Source organism: Tamandua tetradactyla, chromosome 10 (assembly GCF_023851605.1).
Source record: "Tamandua tetradactyla isolate mTamTet1 chromosome 10, mTamTet1.pri, whole genome shotgun sequence".
NCBI lineage: Eukaryota > Metazoa > Chordata > Mammalia > Pilosa > Myrmecophagidae > Tamandua > Tamandua tetradactyla.
This window is the reverse complement of record NC_135336.1, coordinates 47,910,936-47,933,814: the sequence shown is the minus strand read 5'-3', so window position 1 is coordinate 47,933,814 and position 22,879 is coordinate 47,910,936. Positions and strand designations below refer to the sequence as shown.

Genomic DNA, 22,879 nt, shown 5'->3' with positions numbered 1-22,879 from the left:
TAAAAAAGCTATAATATTACAATGAAAAATAAAGTAAACTCTAGTAGACTAACATGACAATCATGATGACGCAGGTAAATTCACAATCCGTACCTGCCTCCTGATCCCACTCAGCAATTTCTATAATTGAATTAATTAATTAATTCCAAAATACTTAAAAACAATCCCTTAGTTAATTTAACAAATATTTATTGAGAATGTACTATGTGTTATAGGCATAATATGAAGCAAGTACATATAACACAATGCAAATTACATATTTATGCATGAAATAGCATAATACTATGGCACGGAAGACCAAATAATTTTTGTTCTTTTATAAGTTCATTCAAAGCCAAAAAAAACTTTACTTTTTACTTGATAAAAATACAATTTGTGCCTGCCATACTGGAAACCCAGGTTCGATTCCTGATATCTGCCCATGCAAGAAAAAAAAATACAATTTGATTTTATAAGAAGTTGGAAGCAATGCAACCCAGAAGAGAAGGGAGAGATGAGCAGACGCTGCCATGTGCCTTCCCATATTACAGAGCAGTCCAGGATCGTTGGCAGCTTGTCTTCAGGAAGAAGTAGCTGCTCGGTAATACACCCCTAATCATCCCTTTTCGTCACAGAAAAGCCAGTAAACTTAGGACATTTGTGTTACTATTTTATGTTATCTTTGGAAAATGAAAATATATAATTAATTTTTTAGATCCACTACTTTAAAAAGTTACCAGGTCCTCAAGGAAATTCATATGACAGTAATAGAAATGGACCTGGGTTAATGATGTAAGGTGTGAATATAGAGAGAAGATCGGCCTAGACCTGTAGAAGTCCCTGGGCCTTTGGCTGAGAAGAAGTCTTGAGGATGTTATTAAATCTCTCTTATGCTTTATTAATTGTTATAAATTGTTTTGTGGGCACCTTTACTTGGAGATCAACTGGATGGACAGTAGAAGTGATTACTGCAGAGATGACCAAGTATCCTTTTGTCCCTGAGCCAGGTTGCATAGCCATTCACCTGACATGCATTTTTTGAGCACCCACCTTGTATGTCAAGGTCTGTATGAGGCATCCCTCCACCACAGGGATGTTGACTTCGCAAAATCCTTTGCTGTCACTGAAGTATCAAAAGAGCTACAGGGGATGAGGATGATACCATTGGGTTGGCAGCTGCTTCAGCAAATCTCTCTAAAACCCATTCCCTTAACTACCAAAGGCTGGTATTGTATCAACCCACCTGCTCATAGAAGAGAGAAAAAAAATTCAGATTCACTCAACCTGCAGATTGCTGTCCACTTCTGATTATGTGAATGCTAAGAAAATACATACCTACAGGCCTTGCCCTGATCAAGATGGTGGAGTGAGATGCATCAGGGCTTCTTTATCCTATAGTAACTTTGAATAACTAGCAATAACTGGAAGAAACATCTTCCCAAACTCCAGAGAATAATTAAAGGACTGCAGTAACAGGGCAGGGAGAACACCAAACCAAGAAAAAGGCAAGTTAAAAGTGGTAGGATCTTATGGTGCTACCACTGTTCTCTTTACCATTCCCTTACTAACTCAGGATGATGCTGGTCACTGCTTCCAATGTGGGTCCCTTGTCCTGATTCCAGAGGGAACAGAGTAATCCCAGTACCATGCACATATGGAGAATCTTTATGTCTAGTCCAGTTTCTCTGGTCTGGTAGCAGACTGGGGGATTGAATCAAGACATTTGTCACAGGCTCACCTTTCCAGAACTTCCTCTGCATGTAGAAGGAATTGCATAATGCTCTCCTACAGAATGTTGTGTGAGAGCAGTCAAGTTATGGCTGCCTGGGGTAAGAATTGCTGGCTGAAGAACATATAGTGCAGTGCCTGGTACTATAAAGAAAATGTTTTCTACATAAGAGGGGCCATTCATATTGATAAATGGGGAATTCCTAGAGCCACAAATGCGTGGCCAAGACAAGATGCACATAAAGAAAGGATCATGGAGGCACCTACAATTTGTTCTCAAGCTAATTCTCTAAACTCAGTGTTGAAGAGCACACACACAGGTCAAATTTGCAAAGATTAGGAAGGTGTTTTATATTTTTCTTTTTAAAAAATGTTCCTGGCATATACAGAAAGCTTTATTATAACACTAAGTGGATACAAGCTTAAGAACTAGGCTCCTCAGAGTCTATGTTTCAGTGATAACATGCTAAAATATCAAAATGCCTAAGTTTCCATTAAAGACTACAAAACAAAGACCCAGGCAAAGGAGAAGATTAAAGCATCAGAAATAATCAATGAGAAGGAGAGACCTGGGACATACAAGACAAAAACTTGAAAAAAAGTCTTAAATATATTCAAAAGAAGTAAAGGAAAACATGGACAAAGAACTAAAGGAAATCAGGAAAATAGATGAACATGAAGAGAATATCTATAGAGAGATGGAAATTATGAAAAGGAAGCAAACAGAGCTGAAGACCACAGTAATAAAAATAAAAATTTCCTGGAGGGGCTAACAGAAGACTGGAGCTGGCAGCAAAAAGAATAAGTGAACTTGAAGGTAGAAGATAATTAAAATCATTGAGTGTGAGAAGCAGAAAAATAAAGAATGAAGAAAAATGAAAAGAACCTCAGGAATCTGTGGGACAACATCAAGCATACAAATATGTGGGAGTTCCAGAAGGAGAAGAAGAGAAAGTGGCAGAGAGACTACTCCAAGAAATAATGACTGAAAACTTCCCAAATTTAATGAAAGACATGAATATACATATCCATGATGCTCAACAAACTTCAAATAATATAAGCCCAAATATATCCATGCCACAGCATGCCATAATAGACTATTGAATGCTGAAGCTAAAGAGAGAATTCTGAGAGCTGAAAGAGGGGAGCAATGTGTCACATAAAAGAGAACCTCAATAAAATTAAGTGCTGGTTTCTCATTGAACCCATGGAGACAGCAGATCAAGGGGATCATTGGAAGAAAAAAAAATGCCAACAAAGAATTCTATATCCAGTAAAAGGTCTCTCAAAAATAAGGGAGAAAATAAGATATTCCCAGACAAACAAAAGTTGAGGGAATTTGTCAGCACTAGGCCATCCCTACAAGAGATGATAAGGGGGACTCGGCAGACTGAAAGGAAAGGACAATAGGCCAGAGATTGAAGCATTACTTCCTATAAGACCTAAAAGGCAAGTATATAGAATGTAATGATAAATCAGTAGTTTTGCATTCAAATATATCAACCTGTAATTTGTGAAAACAACTATAGAAATGTGGGGAGATGGAAGGGTATAGGAATATAAATTGGTATACTAATGCAAATGAGATTTTTATAGGTTTAGGATGTTAGGTGTAAGCTCAATGATAACTATGAAGAAAACACCAGAGAATAGGCAAGCTAATAGAGGCAAAAATTAGAGTATAGGATGTCAGGGGTCAGGGAAAATGGACCATTTATATATAATGGACATTGGGTTTCTGTTTGAGGAGATGGGAAAGTTTTAGGAATGGAAATTGGTGAAGGTACTGCAATATTGTAAATGTGATTAATCCTCTTGAAAGGTATTCTTGGGAGTGATTAAATGGGAAAGTTTATGTTGTTTTTATGTTCCCATAATTTTTAAAAAGGGGGCAACTAAGGAGACTGAGAAGTACATGTAATATATGATGTAATAAGGAAGGAGAAAAGACTCAAGAGGATATTATTGGGGCACATGAAAAAGTTGGAATGTCGACTATTAGTTTCATATCCATGTTAAATTTATTGAACTTGATAACTGTACTTAAGATGGTTATATAAGCGAATATCTTTGTTCTTCAGAGATGTACATGGCAGTATTGTGTTCAAGAAGCATGATATATGCAACCTACACTTAAGTGTTCAGAAAATGGATAGAAAGATAGATTCAGCAAACATAGAAAAATGTGGTGGATCTAGGTATCTTGGGATGGGGTAGGAATATGTTGGAATTTTCTGTATGGGGTTTGTACTACTTTTGTAACCATCCAAAATGTAGATATAAAAAATACAATTTGATTTTATAAAGGATAATATGGAATTATATCCCACCTTCCCATTTGGATGCGGGAACTACAGTTAGATACACACAAGCAGTCAGGAGACACACCCCTTGTGGATGATGCAGTGATGGGATTTCCCTTTCTCAGAGACACATCTTGGAAGTGTCTGCATTGTGTACACACCAACAGTCCAGATAAATGGCAGGACCTGAAAATTTTTTAAAAGCACACACACACAACTTAGAAAGATACACCCATAAAAATTTTCAACCAACTAGAAAATAGTTTGTAGGCATAGTGTAGTCCTCATTTTCTCAGGAAGTAAGGCATGTTGGGGGTAATTCAGACAAACCAGATCCAGAACAAAAGAAAGGGCTTATTCAGAGGACTCAACAACCAGAGGGATCAACACTAACTTAACAGTCTGGGTATTGACAACGGGGTGAGGTCCTTGTCCTTTCAGAAAATGAAGAAAGTTGTGGGGAAGTGTAATTGTCCTTTATAAAGAGCAAGATAAAAAGGAGAATGGCCTTATGGGCAGAAGATTTAATTACTACAGAGATCTATGGTAACCCAGTCACCTGGATTTCAACAACCCAAACCCAAGCTAACAGAGACTGAACCAGGGGACCTAGTCTAGAAAGAGAAATCAAAGATAAATGAAGTTATGAGTACTTAAGATAATAGTAAATTCCTAGAATTATCACTGGAGGAGAGAGGACATCATCATGGTGAATTTCATGACCTCAGAGTGAATACTAGACAGACCATAGAAGAGGTTGATGAGGAAAATGGAGGAGGTGGGGCAAGATGGTGACATAGTGAGGTATGGAATTTGGTCTGTTCTCCAGGGAAGCTAGTAAAGAACCAGGAACTGCATGGACATCATTGACCAGACACACACTGTACACCAGTCTGGAACAGGTGGAACAGCTGAGATCCCACACAGAGCTGTAAGTCCCCAAGGTGTGGAGGCCAGTGCCCTGCCCCTATGGACAAGGTAAGCTGGTTACTGAGGGAAAAAGAAACAAACCCCATGAGGAGCAAGGAAGGTATCTCAACCAACTTCCAACTGCAGAATTAATTAATGAATTAAGACTGCTCAAAACAGGCCCCAAGCACAGATAAACCTGGAGTAAACACTAAAGGAACCAGAAGTTTTCACCCTTATAGAGAGGGGGCAGGGCTAATGGAAAAACAATAACAAGAAAAACAACAGGGTTTTTTTTTAGTTGGACAGCCAAGATACTGGAAAATGGCTGGGCCCCAAGAAAAGGAGCACATGGAGACTGAGAACATATAAAGACATATACCAATTCCAACTGTTGACTGGTAAATCCAGGGAGCTGGGGTCCAACCGTGAAAAAGTTTTTTATTCTCTCTCTCTCTCTTTCTGCCTTTTTTTCCCTTCACTTTTTAACATTAGATAGAATGGCAAGCATTTTCAGGCTCCAGCACTGCCCAGGCAAAAGAGGAACTAAGGCATTCTGAGGGACAAAGTAACTATTTGGTAAAAGGGAATAATTCCCTAAAATATGAATCTTCACCAAGAAGAGGGGGGCAAGGCCCAACTCAAGTGGCTGCCCTCCTGCAGGGAATTCAGGTTCCAAGGACACAACCTAAGCCCACCTTCTACCTCAGCCTCTGTCTCAACCACACCACAGGGAATAGCTGCTGAGAATTAAAGGCACTGCATCATGTTACACTAGTGGGAAGATGCAGGCTGACAGGCATGTCAGGCTGAGCAGGATAGGAAAGCACAGAGTCAAGAGGTTTCAGAGGGAAGTCTGACACCCTGATAGGTCTCACCTTCATAGAAACTTGATATTGCTTATAACCTCCTCCTGAGATGTGGACTGTCTGGTCTGGGAAAATCTGATTGAGGGTGATCATATCTGAGGAGACCTTCCTCAAAAAGAAAAAAAAAAATGTTCCACAACGGCAGGGCAAGAACTAGAAAAACAAGAGCTGAAAAACTGTGATCAATTAAAAAGAAGCCACACTTGAGGTCTAGAATAAGCTGAACTGGAATGACGAAGAACAGATAGAGAACAAAACCAACCAACAAGAAAATCTGTGTATTAGTTTGGAAGCTGCCAGAATGCAATAAACCAGAATTGGAATGGCTTTTAAAAGGGGAATTTAATGAGTTACAAGTTTACAGTTCTAAGTCTATGGAAATGTCCAAACTGAGGCATCCAGGGAAAGATACCTTAATTCAAGAAAGGCCATTGCATCTGGAATACCTGTGTTAGCTGGGAAGGCATGTTGGTCCCTTGCTGATCCCTTGCTCCTGGGCTCCATTGCCTTCTGCCTCTGTTCCTGTAGAGTTCCCCGCTTTGCTTCTCTAGAGCTGGCTTTCAATTTTTGGCTTCCTTTAGCTCTCTCCAGGTTGTGGCTTATTTAACATCTCATGGCGACGTCTACTGGGCCCCAAGCATCTCCAAACATCCGTGTCTCTGTTCTGTGAAGCAACTGTTCTCCAAGCATCTCTCTTGTCTCTCCAAAATGTTTCCTCTTTTAAAGGATTCCAGTAAATGAATCAAGACACACCTGGAATGGGAAGTGAAGTCATATCTCCATCTAATCAAAAGGTCACACCCACAGTTAGGCATGGCATATATCTGTGGAGATAATTCAATCAAAAGTTTCCAATGTACAGTATTGAATTAGGATTAAAAGAAATGGCTGCCTCCACAAGATTGAAGTAAGATTAAAATATGGCTTTTCTGGGGTATGTAATACTTTGAAACCACCACACCGAGGTAAAAAAGTGAAGATGACCTCCAGAATAAGCTAATTAAGGAGATCAAATGCCTAAATGCTAGCAAAAAAATAACAAGTCAAACTAGGAAAATTGAAGATACGGCCCAGTCAAAGGAACAAACCAACATTTCAAATGAGATACAGGAGTTGAAACAACTAATTAAGGATGTTTGAATAAACATGCAAAATCACATCAAAAATCAAATCAAAGAGTTGAGGGAAGATATGACAAAAGAGAAAGAATATAGAGAACTCAAAAGCTTGAAAAAACAAATGGCAGAACATATGGGAATGAAAGGCACAGTAGAAGAGATGGGAAAACAAAGGAGATCTACAATGGCAGACTTAAAGAGGCAGAGGAAAGGATTAGCACATCTGACATCCTATAACAAAAGAGTAGATAGGGAAAATAATGGGAAAATATGAGCAGGGTCTCAGGGAATTGAATGACAACCTGAAGTGCATGAATATATGTGTTATGGGTGTCCCAGAGGGAGAAGGAAAAAGGGGAAGAAACACTAATGGATAAAATAATCACTGAAAATTTCCCATCTCTTATGGGAGACATAAAATTACAGATCCAAAAAGCACAGCATACCCCAATCAGAATAGACCTGCTCCAAGACACTTACTAATCAGATTGTCAAATGTCAAAGGCAAAGAGAGAATTCTGAAAGCAGCAAGAGAAAAGCAATCCATCACATACAAGGGGACTCAATAAGACCACGTGCATATTTCTCAGTAGAAACCATTGTGGTGAGAAGACAGTGGTATTATATAGTTAAGATTCTGAAAGAGAAAAACTGCCAACCAAAAATTCTATGTCCAGAAAACCTTCCTCAAAAATGAGGGGGAGTTTAAAATATTTTCAGGACAATCACTGGGAGAGTTTGTGATTAAGAGAGTGGCTCTAAAAGAAATACTAAAGGGAGAACTACAGGCAGATGGGAAAAGACAGAAGAGAGAGGTGTGGAGAAGAGTGTATAGATGAAGACTCTCAGTAAAGGTAAAAAGAGAAAAAAATAAGATGTGACATATAAAATCCAAAAGACAAAATTATACAATAAAGTACTGCCTTTACTGTAATAATATATTTATTACATGTTATTACTTTATAACATATTTATCTCCAATCAACAGACATAGACTGGCAGAATGGATTAAAAAACAGTACCCATCTATATGCTGCCTATAAGACACTCACTTTAGACCCAAGGGCTAAAATGGAGAATGGAAGTCAGAAGTTTCTACTTTACTTTTACAGAATGAGGCACTACTTGGAAAATGTCATCATATATTTTTAATATGTTAATATTATTTTTATCACATAGATTATATAACAGTCGCTGCGGGTTCGGCAGCCGAGGTTCCTCACGCTCCGCCCGCCTGGGGAGGCCCGGGTTTGCTAAGTCCCGGTCTCGAGGGGTCCCCGCGCCAGCGAACGGGGATGGCGGTGATCAATCGCCTCTGGGGGGCTCGAGCTGGTTTCGGAGCCCGCGCAGTCGACGAGAGAAAATGACGACCACGGGACCAGAAGGAGATAGCAAGTCTGCGCACCAGGACGTTTATTTGAGGAAGTACAAGGGTTTATATAGCGGTAAGGAGAGGGTGGAGATAACTGGGAGAAGGGATGGTGTTTAATAGTGATTGGTTGGGTAGGATATGTGTTTGTTTCCGATTGGGTGCGGGGTTTGCACGTATAGTTATATTAGCATGATAATGAGTTAAGCAGGTATGTTAATGAGTTAAGCCACATTATAATGTGTGGTTAGCTTTTGTCCTATCAGGTGTGAGAAGCAGGATGGTATGATATGAGGTGATATATGCGGTTATTATGCTATCCTATGAAGAGGTAGCTAGCGTGTGGGGTGATATACTTGTCATAGGTTGCTGGGCAGATAGCTGAAAGCTGGGGCCGTTTCTAAAAGAGGAAGTTAACTGAGGCCTAGTTTGGTCGAGAAGAATCTGAAGCCTAAGGCCTAGGAGCATAAGTATGGCTATGTATACAACAAGTCGCTGATTTAATTACATTCAAAATGAATTACAATTGAAGATAAGAATCGCCTTAACCAGTTTACAGCTGTTTGTCACGTCAATGACTTGTTTAATAGTTTTATAAAACCATTTTAGAAAAACTTCTGAATATCTACCGGCAACAACTGAACGGACCCTGTTGAGGTCCTGAATAATTTGATTTGGTTTCATGTCTTGTATTTGGTTTTGTTTGTTTGTTTTTGTTTTTGAAACTCAGCATCTATGTTTAAAGAAATTTTCCTCAGAGAAAACTGATCTTCTAGTAGAAATCCTGGGCTTGGAAGTGAGTACAATAACACATGGCTCTGTAGTATTGCCTTTTGGGGAAAAGAGTAAACAGGTTTTTGGTTAATGTAATTCCAATACTGAGTTATCCTATATATTTCCCCGTACTATTATCATTATCATTTTGTATACTGTATGGCAGGGTCATATTTCATTATTTTTCCATGTGAGTATCCCATTATTGCAGCATCATTGTTGAATTTTGTTTTTTGTTTGGCTTGTTTGCTTTCTGGGGATTGGACCAGGAATCCAGCCTGAGTCTCCTGCATGGAAGGTGAGAATTCTACCACTGAACTACCCTTGCACCGCCCCCCACGCCTCTATTTATTTAAAAACACATACATCTATTCCTAAGCAATATATTTGCTTGCCTGTTTTTAACACCAAATATAACGGCAACATATTTTTTATATTTGCCTACGATCTGTTTTGTTCATTTAACTCTTATTTTTTCACATTCATACATCTTGTTACATGTAGCTCTCCTTCATTTCTACTATTTTCCAGCCCTGCAAAATCTTTTCCCCAGGTGCATCCTCCTGAGGGTGTGCTCACTTCTAGGCCCAGCGGTGGTCAGTGGAGCTAAAGGAGCTGATGCTTTGGCGCTGTGGCTGGAGCTTGGATGCTGTAGCTGAGGATGGAAGAGAAGGAACATGGCAGCTTTTCCTGCTTGGAACTACAAGAGTTAGAGAAGTCTAAATTTGGATCTGATCTCCCAGGTTGTTAATTGGTGGGAGGCTGGTACCTATTTCCTTTCATATTTAGCTCTACTTACAACTTTTAAATATTCAGATATAGAGTATGTCGGCGTCCATTTGTACTTTTTACAGAGCCCCACAAACAGGGGTGGTCCATTTTCCTAATACCTCACTCTTTCCCCAAAGCCAGTTGTTATGGTAAATAAATTCTGTTTTAAATAAGTATATAGTAAAATAAGTGTAAGTAAAATGCGGGCTCTTCTCCCACCTCCACCTTCCCTGTGCAAGCTCCCACCTTCCCTCCTCTCTCCATTAGTGAGGACTCTCATTTCTGAGTTTGATAAGTTCTTTAGCGAGTTGGATTGAAGACGCCAAGCAGTCGCCAAGAAGCGAAGCGGCAGACGTATAAGGACTCCTGGACACCGCAGGAGCTTGACCACCAGCCCCGCCCACCCCAGGATCCTGTGGCAGGCTGGGACATGTAGTCTTTGGAGAGGCCGCTCTCTCCACAAAGTCTCCGCCCCCAAGCGTCCAACGCTTCTTTTCGGCGTCGGGACGTCGTGACGTAGCTCTCTTCCCCTCCCTTGCGTCCCAGTCTTTCTTTCCTTCTTGTTCATTTAGGACGTCTGAGGATCTTTTACGACACCCGTATCTCAGAGTCGGTACCGGCGCCGGGTCCGCTTTTCGGCAAAGTGACGTGGACGTCAACAGCAATGGCGGAAGGAGAAGAGGTCCAGCCACTGCCAACGTCTAGCGGCGACATCTGGTGAGTGAAAGCCGGGGACTGATTCCCACTGCCCATCTGCTTTTTCTTTCTCGCCACCCTGGCCATCCCAGAGGCACCGGCAAGCGCCGGCATAGAACGGGAAGACCGGACTTCAGCGAAGTCCGGCATCCTGCCCCGCCCCCTCGGCCTCCCTCATTCTGCCCGAAGGACTCAAAGCGAAGGGAGACGGGTGTTAAGCGGCCGAAAGGCTTCCGTCTGGTCCTCTGGCTTGGTCCACCTGTCTCAAAAATGTGCTACGGAGGGTGGTTTAAGGACTGGATTGGGGCAGAGATCCCTGACCCGGGGAGTTGGAGTAGGCTGGCTGGGAAGGAAGTTTCTTGGATACAGATCAGAGGCACTACAATATCTTTTGAAGAAAAAACTATTTGAAATTACTACCTCCGACCTTTTCTTGAGGGTTCAGAGGTTGGAAAGTACACCTGGGGAGAATCCCTCCCACATAGTTGAGGTGATTTTTATTCTGGTTTTTATCTGTTGTTACGCCTTTCCACCATTCGTGTCTTTCGCAAGTTGTTTTTCTAACTACTGCTTTTCTCACGACTCGATTTTCATGGTTTTGAATGTGCTGTGGGACACTGCTCTTAAAGTTCCCGAGACTTTGCATACTTCCCTAATTTATACTTGGAGTTGTGGGAGGACCTCCAACAAATGTTTGGTAGGCTTGAGTCCTCCAGTCCTGTTAATCTTTGGGATAGACTCCTACTTTTGAAATAGTTGGTCTTCACAATACGCTGTTAGGGACAACACCATTAAAAAAAAAAAAAAAAAGAAAGGAAACTTTATATATTGGTGCCTGTTTACCTAAAAATAATACAGAACGTTTGTAGACCTCGATTTTAATCCCTGAGAAGAAACTGGAAATTGTTGAAAGGCATGGATAATACAGTATTTGAGAAGTTCATCTCTCAGTTAACAGGCTTTAGGCATCATCTTAGTGCACTTAGTACACTCTTCAAGGTGTAGGAGGAAAACTTCAGGTGTCCTAGATACAGTTTATTTTCCTCGATTTGCTTATATTGTAGTTGGGAAGCTGTGACAGGGAGAGGGTAAAATGGATACATTGTTTGGGAGGTGTGAATAGAAGTGTTATGGAAATTCAGAAGAGGAGAAACCGTTTTTCTGGAGTCACTGGATAATGGTTCATGGAAACAATGATGTTTGCATTAGGCTTTGAAAAATAAATAGGAATTAGATCAGCATGTCCAATAATAGAAATATAACGTGACCCATATGTGTGACTAAGTATTTTCTAGTAGCCATGTAAAAAACTAAAAGAAGTTAATTTTAATAATCTTTTTCATTTAATCTAATACGTCCAAAATATTATTTCAACGTGTGAAAAAAAACTACCAATTGGATACTCATTACATTTTATTTTTTTCTCATCTAATGAAAGGGACCTTTTTAAAATCATTGAACTAGAGATTGCAAAAATTTTCAGAAAATAACCTAGCTGGTTATAATATGGAGTTTGCAGTTTCAGAAGAACAAATTGTATCATAAACTGGCTGTAATCAGCTGATCCATTGAAGGCCATGAGGAGAAATTTTACTATAGTTAAGGTGTCTTTAGGAAGTACTTAGGATGGGAGTATTGTTATGTGTCTGGTTTACAGGGGCAAAGGACATGCTGTGAATGGTTGCTAGAGGGGGCATTTGTTCTCTTCTAGGTTTGCTGTGTCTCTGATGTGGCTTCCCATTTTTGATCTGTTTGTTTTCATGAATGTAAAATAGAGGTGTTCTGCTATGATTTTACTATCCCTCCATCCTCTTCTAATGTTTCTCCTTTTTTCTCCCATCTATGCCCAGAAATGAATTTGAATAGAATCAGGAAAGACTTTGGATTGGGAACCATGTGTTCTGTAAAGCCTCTGCTGTTAAAGTGCTTGTTGAATGGATTGTTGAAATGGGGAGGCTTTTTTTTTTTTTAATGCTGTTTTTATTTGAACAGTGCTGTTATTTGAATACTGGGAATTGAACGCGGGTCTCCTGCATGGCAGGCAATTCTGCCACTGAGCCACTATCGCACCACCCTTCATGATATTAACTTTTAATTCATGGTTTTAATTTATTGTTAAGCTCTTCTTAAAACTATTGCTAAGGTTGTCTTAAAATTATGAAACCATCAGTTCCAAAAGAAGCTTCTATTGTTAATTTGAGATGTAAATAGGAACTGTTTTGAGAATGATGGGTTCTTCTTTTTCAAAATTTTGTGCACTTTGTAAATAGCACCCCCAGTACTTCCTGTTTTATAATCTCAAAGCATTAAAATGTGAAGCAAGGGCATGCAGCTAAGAGAATAAACCTATAAGGACATTACATTGAGTGAAATGAGCCAGTGAAAAATGCATGAATAATGTGTTGTCTCACTAATATAAATTAACTATAATGAGCAAATTCTGAGAATTGAATTTGAGTACATAGGTTATCAGGGGTTAGAAAGTGGGCAGAGATTGGGCAATTGATGGTTAAGGAGTACAGAATGTTCAAATAAAGCTGATTGTAACGGCTCCTAGATTGTAAGTTCTCACAGCAGTCAGATCAATTATTGAGTTGTAACTGTATTTTCCAAATTCTAAGTTGCTGTGCTCTTTGTGTATAACCTGGTAGTTCCCTGGAACATTGGTATCTGTGGGACACCTTAGATTCAGAATTAGAGTTCTGCAGCTCCGAATGTCAGCATTACTCCATATAGCAACTGTTAAAGAAGCTGAAAAAGAGATGTTACCAATCAGAGATATGAATGAAACGAACCTTCTTAAAACTAAGGTAAATCAGAATACAGGATAAAGGATGATATTGTCTGTGTTTTGAAACTTCAAATTCTGTGGGAGACCAAAGGAGAAGGTGTTCATTTGGTCTAAAATTTCATTTTCTGTAGCATACTATCTAATTTAACCTGTCTGGTCATTTATTTAAAAAACCCAAGTATATGGTACCTACAATAGGGAATGACAGTTATTACTCTGTATAGGTTAATATAATACCTGGATACATCCCAGAGTATTTTGGGCAGAAAATATAAATCTGTTTGCAAAGTCACTTTGAAGGACTAGGGAAAAATGTGAAACTTCCCCACTTGGGGAATTTCTGATATTCTCTCAGGTATTAGGCATTCCCAATTTAGTAAGTCAGATCTTCAATCTTTAGACTTGCCCTTGTAACACTTATTTCTACAGTGGCAAAACTAGGCTTGCATGTAATTATGCCTAAGACTGTCAGAGCCCTTTTTTTGTTGCTCAGAGGTGACCTCTCTCTTTAAGCCAACTCTGTAGATAAACTCACCACCCTCTTTCCTATGTGGGACATGACTCCCAGGGGTATAAGCCTCCTTGGCAATGTGGGACATGACTAGCAGAGATGCCTGGCCCTGGCATTGTGGAATTGAGAATGGCCAGAAGGGGAAAAAGAAAAGGAACAAAATAAAGTTTCAGTGTAAGAGATTTCACATAGGGTTAAGAGGTCATTTTGGAAGTTCTCTTATGTAAGCTTTGAGCCAAATATTTCAAACTACCACAGCATGCCATGCCATAACCAACAGTATTACTGAAAATCCTAGGGAATGTCCTGGCCTCTATCTATGTCTCTATAAAAGTTTTTCTTAGTAAGTTTATTTTTTCAGAAACGTAAGGCCTCCAGATTGATCCTTGGTCAAATAAGTCCTGAAACCCAGAGGTACCAGTCTCTCAAGAACAATAGCCAAGTTTATTCCTCTACCCCATAAGGTCTACACCCCCTCCCAGCCTGAAGAAGTTAAAATGATCATTGCTCAGATACCCCTGAAGATTGAGAGAAAGATAAAATGAGAGGAAGTGTAACTGAAAAATTAGGATTTAACAAATGACTGACTACTGACTCATTATATAGATATTTCTTTTTAGTGTCTAGTGATTTAGAATAGCTGCATACAAATGCCTGAAGTTGTTGAACTGTAATCCAGTAGCTCTGATCTTTGAGAATGATTGTAAAACTATATTGAAAAAAAAAAGTTCAGTTGCCTGTGTTTATATGGATCTACTTCTGGATGTTCTATTTTGTTTGTATATTTGTGTGTGTGTGTGTGTGTGTGTGTGTGTGTGTATCAGTTAATAATGCACCGTCTTATCTCTATTCTAAGTCTAAAAATATGGTAGACTCCCCAGACAACCTCTTTTGTTGTTCAGACGTGGCCTCTGTCTCTAAGCCAACTCAGCAGGTAAACTCACTGCCCTCCCCCCTATGTGGAACATGACTCCCAGGGGTGTAAACCTCCCTGGCAATGTGGGACAGAAATCCTGGGATGATCTGGGACCCGGCATCAAGGGATTGATAAAATCTTCTTGACCAAAATGGGGAAGAGAGAAATGAGACAAAATAAAGGTTCAGTGGCTGAGAGTTTCAGAGTTGAGAAGTTATCCTGGAGGTTATTCTTACACATTATATAGATATCCCTTTTTAGTTTGTGGTGTACTAGAGTGGGTAGAGGGAAGTACCTGAAACTGTTGAGCTGTGTTCCAGTAGTCTTGATTCTAGAAGATGATTGTATATAGATATAACTTTTACAGTGTAATTGTGTGATTGTGAAAACCCTGTGTCTGGTGCTTCTTTTATCCAGGGTATGGGCAGGTGAGTAAAAAAATTATGGATAAAAAATAAATAAATAGTGGGAGGGATAAGGGGTAAAATAAATTGGGTAGATGGAAATACTATTTATGTGAATGTCTTTATTATAATTCACATCTTACAGTTTTTAGAGATAATTCCTGAATAATAATAATTGTTCACTTCTAGGATATTGTTTCCTATAGATGTTTTAATATCCATAGGCTAGAGTTGGTAATTGTTTTCTTTTATGCTCTAAAGAAATGTATTTCAATTGATTCATTTTCATTTATTTATACTCACTGCAGAGATAGGATAAACTCATTCCTAGGTTTATTGAGGCAATCCTGGTAATTTTAGAGCACCCAGTTATTTGTATTGCAATATACAGCCAATTTATGAGTAGGTGTCTCCCAAACAGAATTGATTAAATATGTTTAGCAAATCATTTCTGCTGTACAATGCTGAAGTGTGGATTCTACTTATATAAACCAGAGATAGGCCTTTTCTTGCTTATCAAGAGACAAAATAGGGGGTGCAAGGATAGTTCAGTGGTAGAATTCTTGCCTGCCATGCGGAAAACCCGGGTTCGATTCTTGATCCTTGCTCTTCCCAGAAAACAAACAAACAAAAATTCAACAACTGGTACTGCAATAATGGGATACTCACATGGAAAAATAATGAAATGTGACCTTGCCATACAGCATAGAAAAAGAAAATAGAGTTTAGCAAAGCATTAATAGTTTATTCAGCAAACATCGATTAAAGACTGATTATATTCAGGCTGCTGTGTAATGTTTAAGAGAGAAAAAAATGGAAACATTTAAAACCACACTGTGCATTGCTGTACCTTGCTTGGACACTTTAGTTTTTCATTATTTGTTTCTCTAGGAGTATAATATAGGTATATTTTCTAAAATATCTAAATATTAGTATTTTTAGAAGTTACATGATCTAGAAGAACAGAATTTTACAGCTTGAAAAAGGGGTAGTGCTACAAGTACTTATTTAGATGTTGAGAATTACAAATGGAAACCAAAACAGTCTTCTGTTAAGTTCAAAAAATCAAATTTTTTCTTGTGGAAATGAAAGAGTACTAGGAACCAATTAAAGGAAAAACTATTTCCTGAAATTTAATGTATACTTGCTCTTAAGGGTGTGTCTGACCGTCTGACTCAAGCTAAAAAAAAAAGATGACTAATTAAAGAATTTATTTCAAGCCTTCATCCTTTTTCTTGAAGGTTAAAGGAGTTTTTTTCTTATCCTTAAGCTGACATAACACTTCATAGTTTGGTAGGAAGACTTTAGTGTTTGTTGTTTTTCCTTATTTTAAAGCAATTGTTACATCAAACGCACTGTTATGGTAATATTTAATCATTTTAGCAAGAAAATATATGAAAATACTATATATTTGCATAGAGCTTTACCCTTTATGTAATAATTATGAATACCATTTCATTTGGATCTTACAACAGGTCTTGAGGAAGGTTATAAATTATTGTTCTTGGTTCATTAGAGATGAGAGGTCACGAAGTAATCAGATGACAAACTCAGTTAGTGGAAGATCTGGGACTTAAACTCATGTTTCCTTACTAAAATAAGTCCTGTGCTCTTTCCAAGGTCTATCGCATATACTTATGTATTTTGCATATACTTTGACATCTATACTCAGTCAACTGTGTGCTTTCAAAGACATAATATTCAGAGATGTGCACTGTTGAACTGCTTGTTATCTGTGGCACCTAATAGGGCATAAGGTTATGTATAAACTGTGTACTACATTGTCTCTCTTGCACCCACAGAAAGGGACAATTCATAAATGGTATGGTCAGATATGATACAGAGCATTATATACTATAGCTTTATAACACTTTTTGTTTTCATATGTTCTTTTATCCCTTGCAAAAGATCATTTCAATAAATTAGTTTTTTAACCTTAAGATACATTATTATTACATATATCACCTAGTTAAGATATGCATCTATTTAATATATATTAAACTATAGATTATATAAATAATATAATTTATTACATTTTATAATAAATTGTTAAACCATATATAGATAAATGTAAATATGAAACAGGTGGTATGATTATATTACACTGTATTTGTCTATATAATATCTATAACACTACAATTGCAGTTTATTTTGATTTGCAGTGATATTAAGAATATATAACCAGTAAGTTTATCAGCTCAGTAATTTTTCTGTTGCTTTTTTCAGTCATGTTGGAGAAATAAGAAATTTGCTTTTAAAATAAGTCCCATGTAGTCATTTTACCCTTTAAATAGTTTCTAGTCTTTGTTTTAAGGTATAAAAGTGACACATCAAAGAATGTATCTGTATTCAATGTGTAGTTGAATACCAGAAATTCTTGAACTTTATTTTGCAAATTCCATTTAGATTTAATCACCTACTTGAAAGTAAATGAGATCCTCTTGCATCAAATAAGTCATTGTTGTTGGTTGGAAACTAGGTTAAAAAAATAAATCCAGTATTTATTCGCCAAACTAAGATCCCCATTGGTTAAATACTCTTGTAAAAGAATTGCACAAATGTTGCAAACTGTTGTCACTTCATTTGCAAGAGTTTTTCCTTTATTTTCTAAAAAGATCACTTCAAGAAAAATAATATTGGTGATATTTCTTTTTTCATTGCACTTTGGAGTACATGGAAATTTGTAATAGAAATTGCACTCTCTCTGACTTTCCGTTTTCATCCCTTACTTTCTCTTAGGCAAAGGATACCCTCTTATTTTCTGTTGCTAGATAAAATACTGCTTTGTTGATGAAAAAAAAAAGATGCATTTTTTTGTGCAGTAAAAGTACTAGAAAGTCACTTCATATGTTTAAAACAGTGTGTTAGGGACTTTTTATTTTGAGAAAGCGTAGAATTTATAAGGATTTAGAGCACTGGGATGTTTATAATCGTTAGTAGAGAAGATGCTCAGTTTCTATAGACAAAATCTTGTAGCAAGTGCATTGCAAATTACACATGCAGTTAAGTTATGAGAACTTTTTGTTGTGCTTGTTTGCTTTTTTTACTTAGACAATAAATCTTGTTTTTTCTTAGCAAAACAGAGCAATTTAATCTACATGGATTATGCATCAGAAATAAATCTATGGTATCTTGTTGGTTTGTACAGGTTAGTGTGATGCCCCGATATATCCCAGAGTAATTCGGGCAGAGAATAAAAAAAAGATTTGTGACCCCCTCGGGAACTGGGAAAAGAGGAAATATTGAACACTTCCTCATCTGAGAAATTCTTGATATTCTTTCAAGCAGTTGGGATAGCCAATTCAATAGGCTTAGCCCTCAGTCTTGGAGTTTGCCCCTATGAAGCTTATTGCTGCAAAGAAGAGGTTAAAGCTACTGATAATTATGCCTAAGAGCCTCCTTTATTGCTTAGTTGTGGCTTCTCTCTCTAAGCTAACTTGGCAGGTGAACTCACTGCCCTCCCCTCACCCCCCACGTATGGGGCATGATTCTCAGGAGTGTAAATCTCTCTGACTCCAACATATTCAGAAACTAATTAAGGAGTTTTGGTCTCATAGTAATTTGTAACTAGCATGCTAACAACAACAGCCAGTAAGTTCAGACAAAGCATTGATGCTGCTATCTCATGACCTAGGCATTAAGAAATACTCAGAAATGTGGTGATGCAAAGTAAGCCATGAAACCACAAGTTGTCATGTCCAATTTGCTACTGCTTACTCCATGAAACCACAACTAGTCACATCCAACTTGCCACTGCTTACTTACTGTCACACGCTTTACTGGTGCTTAAAACGAATTTGCTAGTTATTTTAGAGTTTTAAATAGACGTTTGTATTGGGGTATGCTATATACATGGGGAAACGACTAGGCTGTCGTGATGTAACCTGTGCTCATGTATGGTACTTTCCAAACAAACTGGATAAAATGCACCCCAGAAAAAGCCACTCTCATCTGTAGTCAACCAGATTTATTTGATAGGACTTGGACTAGAATTTTGGAATTACCAGGTAGCATGTAAGCTACATGAGAGCATGGACTTTTTCTTCACTGCTGGATGCCTAGTGCCTCGAACAATGAGTAGCATGATGGTAAGTATTGAATACATATATATTGAAGGTTTGAATAAAATAATATACATGCCAGGGAAGGAAAAAATTTAGAATATGGGTAAGAGAGATAGAGAAGAGCTACTGGACACCAAAGGAAAGTGTTTTCAGGAGAGTCAAACTTTGCAGAGTTTGTAAAAAGAATGATGACTGAGAAAGATGGAGGCACTTTTAATAGAGTGTTAAAGGTTTTGAAGTAGAGGAGAGAATAAGTGGTGATGAGAAGAAACTGCTGTTTTCAGGGAGTTGAATTGTAAAGGAAAGGAGAGAGATGACTTTTTGAAGAGGTAGGTCCTGTATAGGACTTTTTGAATAAGTAAATGTGGAAATATTGGGGAAATGGGAGGATCATACACTATTATTATTTATATTTTTGGATCTTAGATATATTTTTAGTGAAGATTTCTGAGTCCATTTTATTGTTTGCCTTTGTTTAATACTGCCAGCAGTCTCAGAGTTTTGAACAATATCCCGTTTAGCAGAAATAACATTTAAAATGTTTACATAGCAGACTTTGGGTTTTTATTGATTTCCCAAGAATATAGCTTCCACAGTTTTATTTTAAGAAAATGATAGTACATGCTAGAACCTGAGCACTTTAAGACACAAAGTTAACTTCTTAAAAATTTTGGTAATTGGGTATTCTATGTAGTTTCTCTGTACTCTAAATTCAAAGTGATTACATATATTCTGGTTCTAGGTGGTCTTTTTGAACTATTACAGTCTTTCATTTTTTTGTAAAGCAAAATAAGGTTTAGATTTTAAGAATTTTTAAAATTAATGAGCTCGACTTAGCTTAACTGATAGATTGTGAGACTTCATAAATTTTTAGATATTTTTTCAATCCAGAGGACATCCTATCTTAGGTGTTTTGGAAATCTATCTTAGTATGCTTAGGTATGACAGTGCTAATCTGAAGTTGAATGGGCTGTGGAAAGTCATACAAACCATTTAATAAGTTTTGCTGAGAATAAGTTGCTAATTGCTTAGTTATAGGGCTACTTCATTGATTTTCAAGCGAGCATTGGAAAGAACATTCAAGCGAGCTATGGGTATTAAGGTGGAATGGAATTAAAGGGGGTGGAAGGGGTATTCTAGTAAGCAGAAGATATTCATGTGCTTTATACTTTGCCACCTCTTTTGATTAGGTGGTGCTTTAATTTCCTATTTTTTCTATAACCTTGCAGTGCACACATGTCAGCATCTTCTCCATTTTCTTCCCAATTCCATTGACTTCTGGGCTCCTGCAATGATATCTCCTTCTGTATCCAGTTTCCTTTCCTTATTGGATTAAAGCCCATTCATTCTGTTTGGACACACCTTAACTAATACTTTCTTCAAAGACCCTATTTACCAATGGGTTCACACCCACAGGAATAGGGATTGGGACCTGAACATGCCTTTTGTGAGGGGCATAATTCAGTCCTCAATAGATTGTCTCTGTTACTATCCCCATTTTATAGGTGAAGAAACTGAGTTTGTATCCTAGGTCCACAACAGCTCCATGTGTGGAGTCTCTTGTCAAGTTTTGTTACTTTAACTTTCTTACCATTTTCTCTATAATATGCTGCCTCTAAACTTTTATACCCTTAAATTCTTTGCTTCTCTTGCCATTGAGCTGCCATGACAACTGTTCAAAAGCATATTCTGTTTTTTTCCCATAATGTAGTTAATCATGTTCTGCTATCAACTTGAGGAATTAAAGAGGGAAGGTGAGCCCTTATTCCTTTATTAACTTAATGTGTTACTCAGACCCTTTGTAGTGAAATACTCTCATTCATTTAAATGGTAAATTGGGATTTGACAGAGTAGTTTCCTCTTGAAGCCCTAAATGTAAAAGGGCCTAAACTTTTTTTTTTTATTTGATAAAAATGCTTATTTAGGTTCATATCTTAAAGTTGGCATTGAATCTCAGATTTACATAACAGTTTGTACCTTTTACTTTTTTGGGTAACACAAATATTAGTGACTAAATGTCAACCCATTCTACTTTAGTGCTGATAACTAACGTTTGTAATTTGCAACATTCCTAAACAGGTGTAAAAACTTTTTCTTGGGATTCTTTTGTTTTTAAAAAAGAAAACTTTAAAAAAATATATCATAGTGCCAGAAGACAGTCTATAAAGGTATGAAAGTTGGAGGGGAAAGCTTCAGTTCAGGTCATATTTAATGCTTTAAATCATTAAGGATCAAACTCTCAATCACTAATATACCACTATGCAACTCAGCATTTTTCTGCGTCCTAAGTCATTCTCTCCTGTTTGTAAAACTGTCTTACTGTAGTTGTAAGATTTGATTCATTTTAACCTGCAACAAATTAACATTATTATTGATATGGGCTTTTCAATTTACTCAAGTTTATGAGTTATAAATGGAATGAAGCAGCATTACCAGCTGACAAATGGATCCACAGGTAATGCAATGTCCCTTAAACTAAGTTTGTGACAATAAAACCATTAAACTGAAGCAATGAGAAAACTGTTGACAAAATACAACCAGGGAATGTTCATCTCAATATAAGCTGGAAACTCTACTTTCAGTAAAAGGATGAATACTTGAATTAGCACAAGCCAGAGCCAGGTACCAAAAAAAAAGAAAAAAGATAATGAGCTTGGTCAAGATATTTTCTTTGAATTCACTATATAATTAGAATAGCATGAAAAGGGAAAATAAAGGATAGCCTCATTCATATATGGTGTCATCCGTATAGCCTGTACCAAGGTAATAACTTCTGACCAAGAGGTTATGAAAGCAATAAATAAAATTATCATCATGGAAAATGACAACCAGTAACATTGAATGCTGACATAGAAAGGACATTGACAAGAATAAACATTCTGTGCATTCAGGCTTTGGTAGATAGCTGGATCTCCCAAAACATAAGCAAGGACTGAAATCCAAATAAAAATAATTTTATTTCTTTTGACACTTAAAAGGAAACTTAGTGGTGTTAGAGAAATCCAAGTAATAATCTATACAAGCTACCAGAAATCCTGGATAATGCAAAAAGCCATAAGAAAAGGAAATCATTTGAGTAAATAGACACATTTGGTATTTAGTAAACCTAATGCCTAAAATTACAAAATCCCTGGAATAGGATATAAGGGAAATGTTTACCAAAAGTAAAGGATCGACAAATGCTAATGAAATGCAAAAATATTCCATAAAATACTGATAGGTATTTTTTCTTCTCATTGTTAGTCTGAGGATATTTAATAATGTTTTCCCAACTATAATTTAAAACAGAAGACAGCTAATGTCTAGGGGCTGCTTTGTTTGATGTAACTGGTACTGAAAAGAGCAGTTCTTTGAAGAGAGAGCAGTCATTTTTAGTTAGATTTCAGGTCTGTTGAAACACATATGATGAAACACTGCTTCACTTCATTTTCCAATCCCATTCTTTCTCCTGTGGGTCTTTCTTGGCTGTTTATCTTCTTCCTGTTTTACTTCTGTTTGCTTCCTTCAGTCATCTTTTTGCTTCCTTGCATTTCATTTTGCTATACCAGATGCTATGTGAGTAATCTCTTCACGAGTGGGGGGCACAGCAGGCGCGTTTCCTCCCAGCAGTACTTTGCTCTGCAGACTGGTCCGAGGCCACCCAGGGCACAGCGACCCCCTTCCCGCACAGCTGCCCT

At 37.6% G+C, this 22,879-nt stretch overlaps 1 protein-coding gene, 1 long non-coding RNA gene and 1 pseudogene across 4 annotated transcripts in view; 1 reads left to right on the top strand and 2 right to left on the bottom strand.

Annotated features, from left to right (window-relative positions):
* Positions 1-8,284: 8,284 nt before the first annotated feature.
* Positions 8,285-10,694, bottom strand: LOC143648473 (uncharacterized). The gene is made up of 3 exons (XR_013158561.1): positions 10,067-10,694; positions 9,629-9,704; positions 8,285-9,105 (listed from the first exon to the last, which is right to left on the bottom strand). It is a non-coding gene; the product is annotated as an uncharacterized LOC143648473 (long non-coding RNA).
* Positions 9,696-22,879, top strand: part of TBC1D23 (TBC1 domain family member 23) — a 70,190-nt gene continuing 57,006 nt past the window's right edge. For all 3 annotated transcript variants that reach the window (XM_077118599.1, XM_077118600.1, XM_077118598.1), the window contains exons 1-2: positions 9,696-9,792; positions 10,393-10,537. In XM_077118599.1, the coding sequence (XP_076974714.1) occupies positions 9,711-9,792; positions 10,393-10,537 (227 nt within the window). In that variant the 5' untranslated portion in view covers positions 9,696-9,710. The remainder of the gene's footprint in view (positions 9,793-10,392; positions 10,538-22,879) is intronic.
* LOC143648853 (putative G-protein coupled receptor 160) lies at positions 21,542-22,661 on the bottom strand (annotated as a pseudogene).